We start from the raw sequence: 10675 nt of genomic DNA, 5'->3' as shown, positions 1-10675 counted from the left end.
AACTTGAAAAGGTCATTTAAAAACAAAAACCGAAGACAATGTAAAGGATTTAAAAACTTTTGTTAAGTCAATTACTTGGTTCGGCAACATGACAGCCAAATTCATCGTTGTTTTTTAATACTCCATCAGCCAATATATAAGTCAAAAATGCTTGATTTTTATGCGATGTTTTTTCATATATCTTGTTCTCATTTTTGTAAGTAGCGTTTAAAAAGGTGTGCAGGGGTGTTACCGCTGAGCAGGGGTGTTACAAGTTGGACAGAAGTTGGTCTCATGAGTTTTCAGTTTTGTTAGTTAACCAACTGAAACGGCTGTAAAAATCACGCCTGAATATAAAACAGGTTAACTGTCAGAAAGTATTCCAACTTTTCAACGATCTCAACCTTTCGCCGTAGACAGATTTACGCTAAAACTCCAACACACCCCCTGGAAAACTTACCAAGGCTCTAACTAATAAACGGTTTTTGTGATAAATACTTCGTAAATATAAGATACTACCGTATTTTGTTTAACGCAAAACGCTAAACCTGATCCATACTTTCTAATAGTTCTTGCTTGGTTGCGATGCCAGTGTGCCCTTTCACTTCCCAATTCGCGAAAGCAATAAAGGCCCGGTAAGGGTTGCGAAGCACCAGAATGCTTTGGCTCTGCTGCAGTTTTCTGACCAAATGATCTTTTATGAAATCCGTTCTTTGCTCCCCCACTGACATGAGTTGGCCGAGGTAACCTGAAAGAAGTTGTGGCATTAAAGTTTGCGATAATGTTAGGAAACCACACACTTTCGATTTACTTTAGTCTAAGTCAAGTTATTTGCAAAGATACATTGGGGCCAAGTCAATTCGATTTATACACATACCCAAGTCAAGTTCCAGTCTGAATTATTGTCATTCCAGTCAATCCAATCACGTTACGAATTACAACAAAAAATTATCTGCAAGTGTTTAACTTTACATAAACCCAATAATCTTTTTTTCCCTAAAATATAAGCATGAAGCGGGAAAACTATTTGACGCGAACAAATCTAAGGGAGTGAGAAAACGTTTCAGACAATTCTTCAAATTGAACTCAAAGTCATTTAGCTAAATAAACGAAGTCGAAAAATAGGTCTGCAAACTTTTACCCTTTATGCCTACCATTGCATTTGCCATTTGTGGCCTCGAAAATCAAATTATAATTTGGGATAATAATCGCTAATGGCTTCGAAATATGAAAAAACTTAAAGCTAAGGGCCATGTGGCCACCCTTCAACTACTGCAACTTGAGGTAAGAAGCGCGTTCAACCCTAAAAACAACATGCTTTACACTCAGTGGTTTTTATATTTGGCTCAAACAGGAATTTGCCACTAGGAGGAAGGGGTAATAGGCTTTCGTGTGTACTTTTGTACATTTTTTGCTGAGCAGCGAGTTAGTGTTATGTTTGGAACCAAATATAAGCAACTCCTATTCACTTCGTGATGATCTACTGGAGACGTAACAGGAGTGTAGCAGTTAGCCTACTTTTACGTCACTAAACACGTGACCGTTGTTCACTAACGCGTGACCTAACGCCGAATCGTGCGCTTTGATCGTTTCGCATTCATTCTACTATACTCGTCTTACTAATAGCGGCTTGAATCACCGCTCTGTTTATCGCTGTATTCCTGAGATTTGTGAATATACTCAACGAGCAATTATCTACTGAGTGGATTGTCTTTGCTTAGAGTACAAGAAGTTAAGGACAGGTATTCTAGCGGCCTGCTCCTTTGGAGTCGGATTAAGAATTTGTAAGAGACTTAGGCAGCCGTCGGCCCTCGTCTACAGGGTCAGCAGCCCTCTTATAGCTCCCTACAAACCCAATACGCTTCAGGAGTATGAAGCAAAACTTTACATTTTTAATAACTTTTGAAGATCAGTATCAAAGATGTACTTCACGAGGTGGACATAACAACAGACGAATTATCTTTTTAAATGGAATTTATTTACTGCTGACGTTCATAATTTTCAACCGGGACATCGTATTAAGTAAGACCAAAACAGCAAACAAATAACATGTCGACAGTATTTGTCACAAAATATATTCCTTTGTTCACAACAAAACATACATACCCGAGCCGAAAAGTGTCACATCGTCATATACGCTGCCAGTATAGACTCCAGAGGCCTTTTCGATCAGGTATCGAATCCATGTGTTACCGGATCCCGGATAGCTGTTAAGCATGGTTCGATTGCGATCCCTCGGCTGAAGCAAACGTATGTTGCCGCAGCGCTTGTCTTCCGCCGTGGTTCGGTAAACGTGAAAGGCATCGTTCCAACTACAACTCTTTAGCTTGTGCGTGAGATTAAATCTGCAAATTAGGGAAACCGCAATATTGTCAGTTAAAGTTGTGTGCGAAATAACTTAAGTCCAAGTCAAGCCTTTTTAAAGAATGACAAGTCAACTACAAGTCCAAGTTATCCGTTGCTTACGTCAAGTCCTATGGTGGTCAAGCCATTATTAAAGTAAGCCATCTCCAAGACAAATCTATAATTTTAAAATAAAACGATAAACCATTAAAATTGGTAGACTCGCCCGAATATGATCAATAGGCCAACCAAAAAATAACAAAAAACAATAGGTAACAATCTATTTTTTTCAACTGCAAAACTTGGAATAAATAGCTCAATTTCGTAAATTAATGATAAATGAAAACCCTTATGTCTTTGGCCAAAAACTTAAGTCAAGTCACTAGGTGCACTAAGTCATCACAACACTGCATATGGGCAGGCCTGCCATACCGTCTTTATTTCTACGTAATGTCCTTATGTATGATTTAAGTTCGTATTTTCTAACTATAAACAAAGCAATAGTTGTAAATGCAAAGCAGTTCATATTATTCTAAATTTCGAGGGATTGCTTGCTAAAAGCACTACTATTTTTTCAGTCGTCCTTATTTTGGTCTTGGAGCGCTCGTAGTCCTGCATTAAAAAATTATTTGCATTTAGTTAAAGCAAGCGTTTCTAGAACTTGGCGTCTATATCTTTTAGATCAGTGTTCCTCAACCGAAGTGCCGCCGTACACTTGTGTGCCGTTTCTAATGCTCAAGGGTGCCGCAAATACTTGAGTAATTTTAAGAATCTGATTATTGCTCAACTCTTTACAAAAATTTTTTGTCTAAGATTGTAGTGAAATAAATCCAATTATAACTTCTTAGGTTTTGTAGAGTTGACGTGTGTTGTTCCAGTTCCATTTATTGTAACATTCTGGTGATGTGCCTAGGAAAAAATCTTGTAGGGGTGCCGCAATCTTTTTATTATTTCTGAGGGGTGCCGTAAGCCATGAAAGGTTGAGAACCACTTTGGATTGTTCATTGTTGATTTGATTTGCTAAAGTTACCGATTTTTCCGTTTTTGACTAAGATATTTTACATTTTGCAGAGTCAGTCCAAAAGATTTGATATGCTTCGACTGCGTGATGGCATTTATTCCAGTATTAATACCAAATCGCATTTTTGTAGCCTATATACTCCGTGTTGTTGGTGTCTAACATGAAAAAACTCGTTAAGCAAAGGTATGTAAGTTAAGACAAAAGTGGAATCTATTGTCCATGTGTAAGGTGTGATTGTTTGCGGTTAACAAAGCAAGGTACACCAATTGTTCGGCACCCCTTGTATAGACCTTGGCTGACGTTCGTCTTACCGAGGGTTCATCGCGCCGCAAATGCAGAGTTGGCCGCCCTTGCTCGAGCGGAAAATGGCGAGCGGCCGACGGTCTTCTTCGCACGCTCGCAAGCAGAGGTTCGGCGTATCGGCGTCGTAGCTGGGAAAGTTGTTCAGCCGCCGGTCGTAAAGGAAGCAGCCGAGAAGCCGCGTCGCGACAAAAGCGTCGTCGAACGGCGCTGCAAAAGTGGTTTACCAGTTTACAGCTAGGCATGAAGGGTAGTTAACCATACGGATATCGTTGTATTGGATCCGATACCGGATGCTAAGTTATAGTATTGTCAGAAGTTTGATACTCTATTTCAATTTAGCGAAAGGAATTCAGTTATGTATATATGATCATTATTTAAAAGGTAACCGTGGTATGCCAAATCTAGCATTTTAGAAGGCTATAGAAGGCCTTCCTCAAAGTGAGATCATTGGAGCCTGTGAGGCAGATTTAGAGGTTAAAGAATCCAGTTCGATAAACCCCCCAAAAATAGGTAAATGAAATAAAGCAAAGAGGGTGAATCCATCGCAATAAACTTCGCTATATACTAGTAACTTTTTATTGTATATATTTTTGCGCTTTTCATCGGTATTCGTGACTTGTTTTTTAGACAAATACTTTTATGCGAATTCTCAAAATACTTCGAAGTCTGCCGAGATAAAAGTTCTATATATTTTTTATTTTAATAAGACGTACAACGGGTGCACAGGCCTTTGACGAAGAAGGCCCGAACGCTGTCTTGGCCGCCGCAGTTTTCCTCCCCCGACGAACACGTGACGTCACAGGTTCCGGGCTGACGAATCGAGGCCACGACGGAGACCAAAGCGGCGCACAAGCACCTGCTGCCGTTGGTCAGAAAAGCATACTTTCTTTGTCTAAACGATTCACAAAAAAAGAGAGAAAAAAGGAGTTGAAATTCTTGATGCCTTGTAAAGTTGTATCTTAAAGCTTAGCATTGGTGACAATTAGGTCGTTTTAAAAGACTTCCACTAACTTTATACTAACTGCTAATTTTTTGCAGAAATTACATACGTTTATTGGCTATATTTTTAGAAATATAAGGAAACATTTTATTCGTCCAAAACGCTTTAAAACACTTGCCGTGTATATGGCTTTTCGTTAAGTTAGCGGACATTGATTTACCCGTTTGGCCTTAGAAAATCATATGGCAAGTAGTTTAATTCTAAGTAACGTTTTTGTACCCCGAAACGATCACAATTTTGGCGGTGAACACAGACGTGTACGCAATTACATGACATTGCGACATAATACATAAAATGAAAGCAATGATAATTTGTAGAAGACTTTAATGTTATAATGTTTTCAATACAAAACTTAAAATTTAGTTTTGATCAAAAGCGTATGCTAATAGGCTATTTTATGTATACTGTACATATAGGTTATTTACTTTAATGTTTAGATAGGATATTTTCTCAATAAATAGTTGCTTGCATTTGTTTTAATGATTAGTAAGTAAATTTATGCTCGGAGTGGAAAAGGTCTTATTTTTACACAGTTTTAAACATAAATTTGCAAAACTAACTGCTTGACATGGACTATATAGCCATGTTACTGAAGTTAGAAAGATCTTGATATGGGTCAGCCATGACTTGTACTGATAGTTGAGGTATTTGGTCTACTGGACTGGGACTTCAATCATACGGGCTTACCAAACTTAATGTTATATTTACTTGAAATAGCAGGACTTTATGCACATGTTCGGGCTCATGGATTTGTTGGAAAAGTCACTTTCATGTGCCGGTAGCTTTTCAACATCAATTTTCTTGAAACATCCGACGTCAATCGCTGTAAAAAAACACGTTAAACAAGAATCCTGACAAAACATAAAGGTCACAGATTGGTTACGCTACATGGATACATCGCCAACAACTTTTGTGGCAAAAAATAAGGTTTCTACAGATTTGCATAAAACAAATGTTTTCCAAAAAAAAAAATATATATATATATATATTTTTTTTAGTTTTGTGACAAATAATGCACTTGTGTGTATACATTTTATCCACAAAGTAGAACGAGGTTTAGACAAACTGGCCATTGGCCAAGATAAGGTGGTAATGGTTATTTTACCGCTTCATAAATTAGCTGTACGGCTTAACATTTTAAACACCAACTTGATTTAAAAAAAAGTATTTTTTTAAAGCTGCTTTTTTTAAAGATGTTTTTTCAGGAAAACAAATCAACTCTTACCTTCACAAAACGTGTGCTGGGAATAGTTCCTGCAACAAAACAAAAATTGTACGATTATTTAAGCAATGCTCTATCCTCTCCAAATTATTTTTACTCTACAGAAAAATGAACTGTACACGCCATACAATCGCTAAATTCAACAATATCGTAGGTAACTAACAAAAACGTGAAAGGCAAACAAGCCAAACCGTAATTCAAGTTTTTAATTCGATCTAACCCGAACCAAAGTTTAACCGGATGAATCAAATAGTTCGACTTCATGTTCAACATGTTTCAGTTCGCTTCAATTTATATACAGTATTTCATTGTGTTTTGCGTCTGTGGAGTACAATTTTGTCGCGGTCTATGCGAATATTTTGATCACTTATTTTGGATTATATATAAATATAACACCTCTTTGTGCACACAAGTAATGCATGCTAGTACTCAAGATGTAGGACAATGGATAAACTGATTTTTAGAATGATCGACAAAGTAGTTTAACTAACCACGGCATCAGCAAGAGATTTTTAAATCGATACCTTACCAACTGTGTATGCATATAGCTGTGTAACATCTGATACTTTAAAACCGATGTTAGAAATGGTTGTTTGACAATGAAAGTTTCAAAAACTGCATAGAGATTAGGTTTCTCACCTAGAAAACGCGATTGCATTCTTTTGAGGTTGTACATCCAACAACAAGTAGCGACATCTGCTGTTCGAATAGATGATGAAGGTTACACCTGCCAAAACGACTAGGATGAATGATGCAAAGATAGAAGACCTCATTGTCGACTGATAAACAAATTCCAATTGTGTTAAGTATTGGTATAAAGATCATAAACCGTCTCGGGCGGTATTTTAGAACCCGTTTCCGCACGTATTATCTCTGTTAAAACAAAAAATAGACTTTTTTTTGATCCCATATTTTCGCTGACTGTTAAACTACAAAAAATACTTGGAAGTTGGAAGTGATACCTTTTAACTTGACGCCAGTAAATGGGTTCACGACTTTTTTTGATCATCCAATTAGTGGTCACTTTTATACGACAGTCTGTTGTGACCAAAGTAAATGAAATACAGACGACCGTCGGCAACTATGAAAATGAAAAGGTATTCTTTGGAAGAAGCATGCCAGTATTATTCGAAGGATGGTATAGTTAGTAAAATAGAACTATACATTATTTTATAATGTTATTAGTTTAACAAACTTTTACCATAGAATGTTTATGGAAACCGTTGAGTTGATAATTTAAATAAAAATAAAGGATACCTTTGTAAAAAAATAGGCTTAGAGTAGATATTGCATAACTATAATTTTCCCTGCGCTCCCAAAACAAATCCAAAATGTAAAAAGTAAAAAAAACAGCTCGAGCAAACAGTTCTGCTTAATCGCTAGTTGCAAAGCTTCTAAACATAATTGCAATGCGGATAACCGGGAACCAACGGATCACAATTGAAGTCTAAGTCGTGTTCACGCGTCACGTAAGTGTAGTACCTTGTTTTACAGTGCCACTTAAGGCATAAATCGACAAAGCGAAAACCCTATTGGACGAAGCGCGACCAATAAAACAAACACGGAATGCCGAAAAAAGCACCTTTGACCAATAACTGACAACAGGAATGAAATCTTAGCTATAGATGAGCGATTGTTACCACATTTAAAATACTAATTAACTATTTTTGGGTGATAAACGAGTTCACCAAGAATTTTGTTTGATGGCTTGGTTCATCATATTATAGCACTTAAGTTCTTTTATATGTTGCAAAAACAACAAAAATCAAACTGATTTTGAATTTCTACGCCATTTTTCGTAAATTTGTCTATTTTAGGTATAATGAGAACAAAAAAGAATTTTATTTGTTATACCTGGTTGGATAGTTAACCAACCCCACTTTTTTATAAAGTGGTAAATTGAAATATTAAAGCATGGAGGGACAGTTAACCAACCCCACTTTTTTATAAAGTGGTAAATTGAAATATTAAAGCATGGAGGGATAGTTAACCGACCCCTTTTTTATAAAGTGATAAATTAAAATATTAAAGCATGGAGGGATGGTTAACAAATACACTGGCGCGACCAGAACAAAGAGGCTAAATTTCGTAAATTGATTAACATTGTCAAAAATGTCGTTTTGTTATAACTAATAAGTAATTTTTTAAACTGAACTTTTGCTTGCTTCACTTTTTCTTGATCGGCTTGTGTAGATATTTTTCTAAACCCATGTACCTTCCAACGTTAATATTTGTTAATTTTTGTTTACTAATAAAGTTATATATGACTATGTTTATACTTTATCTTTGTGATTGGTATCATTGCTATATTTTAGTAGCACGTGTAGCATCTTGCTTCATATTGTTACCGGGATGAAACCCCGGCCATTCAATTAAAACGGTCTGGCCGGTGTGACGTTAACCAACGCCTGCCTGTGCTTGTTATACAAAACTGTCAGCAGATTACTGGAAGCGTTTCGCCAATTGTCCGAAATTTCCTGTTCTGTGTGTTGTGCTTAAAACGTAATGCCACGAAAACTAATTATCGCCAGCTGTAATATGTTGTATAAGTGATTTTCATTTATGACAAAAGCAGCAGTCTCACTGTTCCCTTCTGGAGTCAGATCGAGTACGTTACGGAACTAAATTATTGTAGGTAATGTAAGTATTGTTTTACCGTTGTCGCACTAAATATTCTCTTATTGTGGTCAATACCCACATATGAACAGTATGCTATTTCTTGGGACAAACATTTAATACTTTAGCCGCAAAAAATGATAACAGATATAATTACGGTTCGGTATTAAACAAACCTGTTTCATGAACATAACTCACTGTTACTATGAAAAGGTACATTTTATGTTATGGTTTTTTTGTAAACACTGTGCAAAAATCCTTTGTTCAAGTCTTACCAACCACCCCCCTAAAAAGCTCCTCTTCTAACTATTATTTTCAGAGCTTATTGGAATGCAAACCCACTTCACTACTACAATATACCAGAACAATGCCTGCTTATGAGATATTGATACCGCTTGATACGGAAATAAGCGTAAAGCGCTTATGCCAGCTTTTCTCAACCGGTACGTCATCGAAGGCTGCTATAGGTGCGCCGCGAGCGAAAGAAACAAACATGTCGGAATAAGTCCAAAATTAATCGTAATAAGACCTTAATGGACAAAATAACGTTTTTAGTCTCCAAGGATTGAAGTCCCTTCATAGATATGCAACTATAAAAGCCATCTAATAAAAAATGCAGGAAATTTAAGTGAAATATCGGTACACCTCAAAAATTTCGCGCTCGCTTTGCTCGTAAAGTGCGCCGCCACGTTTTCATACGTCTCCAGGTGCCCACCAAATAAAAAAGGTTAAGAAACACTGGCTTATACGTCAACACTAAATTATTTTACGATTTTTTCCCTGTAGGGTCGTTCCGTAATGTAGGGACTAAGGGAAACAACAAGTAGAGTAGCAGAGTAGCAGAGTAGCGGAGAAGAGTCAGACTTAAAGGATGAAGAGTAAAAGGAAAAACAGTTTGAAGAAGATTCATGAAATTGTGCCCGCCTTACCTCGGGGATTGTGCCCGCCTTACCTCCTTACCTCAAAATGTGCGCACTTTTTAAATAAAAAATATGCGCACATTTAAAAAAAAACACATTTTTTTGCACATTGCACAAAAAACATTTGTATATTTAAACCGAGTTTACAGAAAATCGTAAATGTATTCCTGTCTTAGCTGATCTAAATCTAAGTGCAACTAAATCAACATACAGGCGAGCTCAGCATTCACCCAGACAAAATACCATTTGCCAAAAATTTATGCACACTGTCTGCGAATTTTCGGTCTACCAATTGTTTTTTGGCAATGATTAAACCTGCCTTTCTATTTCTTAGCGTTTAAATCAGGAGTGTCCAACATGATGCACGCGAACTGTTTAAAAATAGGCTACAACTCGTTTCAGTCTTAAACTTTAACACCAGTTTTATGTGATAAACTTAATAGAACCACGTATAACACGTATAATATCAAAAAGACAACAGCAAATCGCTCATCAAACTTAAGTTTCAATTATTTGTTTTAAAGTTTTCAATTATTTACTTGTTTTGAAATTTTACCGGACGGTAAGCTAAAAAGGTTGATAACCACTGCTCTAACTAACCTGGCAATTAATACACAAATGTCCCAAATACGATTGTCAATTCAATGATAATGCAACAATGTGCCACGTCGCCAAACCTTTTTCGCAGAAATCTGTTGCAGGGTTGCCATACCGAGTTTATTTCTAAGATTTGTGCTTATTTTGGGGGGAAGTGTCTTACAAAACACAAATGTGCTTATTTCTAAGAAACATGCTTATTTTAGAGTTGTGTGCTTAGTTTGTCTTAGTTTAGTTTCTTAAAATGTTTTTTTTATCAAATAGTTCACTTTTACGGGGGAGTAACTTCATTTAATTATATTTACCAAGTTCTTCCCAGATTATAAAACAATGCATTATGTTACATAATAACAATGGATTGTGACCGTATAATAAGCTGCAGCAAGCAATTTTACGGGTTCGTAAGGCGATATTGTGCAGAGCTACAGGCTTAGAAAAGCATGGGTCACGAGTCACATGCTGCTTTTATGTAGGTCCAGTGGTCACTGCACAGTACAACTAAGTTGTTGTCAATTTGTTATGTGTGGCTCATGAAAGTTAACAAAGTACATTAAGGAGGAGACAACGCACTCTGTTTGTTTCTAGTAGACAACCACGATATACAAGCTTAAACAGTACATTCTATAATAATATTTGTAGGCTAACGAGTTTTGTGAAGTAAAACGCTGTAGCGT

General features: G+C 36.6%; 2 protein-coding genes across 2 annotated transcripts; both read right to left on the bottom strand.

Annotated features, from left to right (window-relative positions):
• Positions 1–493: 493 nt before the first annotated feature.
• LOC146158996 (sialate:O-sulfotransferase 2-like) lies at positions 494–3921 on the bottom strand. The gene is made up of 3 exons (XM_083385503.1): positions 3655–3921; positions 2086–2324; positions 494–727 (listed from the first exon to the last, which is right to left on the bottom strand). The coding sequence occupies exons 1-3, from the start codon at positions 3663–3665 to the stop codon at positions 522–524; spliced, it is 456 nt and encodes a 151-aa protein (XP_083241629.1). The 5' UTR covers positions 3666–3921; the 3' UTR covers positions 494–521.
• A 126-nt stretch (positions 3922–4047) lies between these two features.
• On the bottom strand, positions 4048–6526 carry LOC146158995 (uncharacterized). Its single transcript, XM_083384818.1, has 5 exons — positions 6508–6526; positions 5872–5900; positions 5355–5497; positions 4360–4538; positions 4048–4100 (listed from the first exon to the last, which is right to left on the bottom strand). The coding sequence occupies exons 1-5, from the start codon at positions 6524–6526 to the stop codon at positions 4048–4050; spliced, it is 423 nt and encodes a 140-aa protein (XP_083240944.1).
• Between the last annotated feature and the right edge of the window lie 4149 nt (positions 6527–10675).

Source organism: Ascidiella aspersa, chromosome 3, assembly GCF_963924565.1.
Source record: "Ascidiella aspersa chromosome 3, kaAscAspe10.2, whole genome shotgun sequence".
NCBI classification, from domain to species: domain Eukaryota; kingdom Metazoa; phylum Chordata; class Ascidiacea; order Phlebobranchia; family Ascidiidae; genus Ascidiella; species Ascidiella aspersa.
The sequence above is the reverse complement of the archived record's forward strand: the minus strand, read 5'-3'. Positions and strand labels throughout refer to the sequence as shown.

What these genes read in the sequence shown, in the direction of transcription:
- LOC146158995 (XM_083384818.1), bottom strand. An exon ending in CCAGCACACGTTTTGTGAAG is followed by an intron (nt 5,498 to 5,871) that starts GTAAGAGTTGAT and finishes ATGTTTTGTCAG; the next exon opens with GATTCTTGTTTAACGTGTTT. An exon ending in ATAAAGTCCTGCTATTTCAA is followed by an intron (nt 4,539 to 5,354) that starts GTAAATATAACA and finishes TGAATCGTTTAG; the next exon opens with ACAAAGAAAGTATGCTTTTC.
- LOC146158996 (XM_083385503.1), bottom strand. An exon ending in TGTGACACTTTTCGGCTCGG is followed by an intron (nt 728 to 2,085) that starts GTATGTATGTTT and finishes AACTTCTTTCAG; the next exon opens with GTTACCTCGGCCAACTCATG.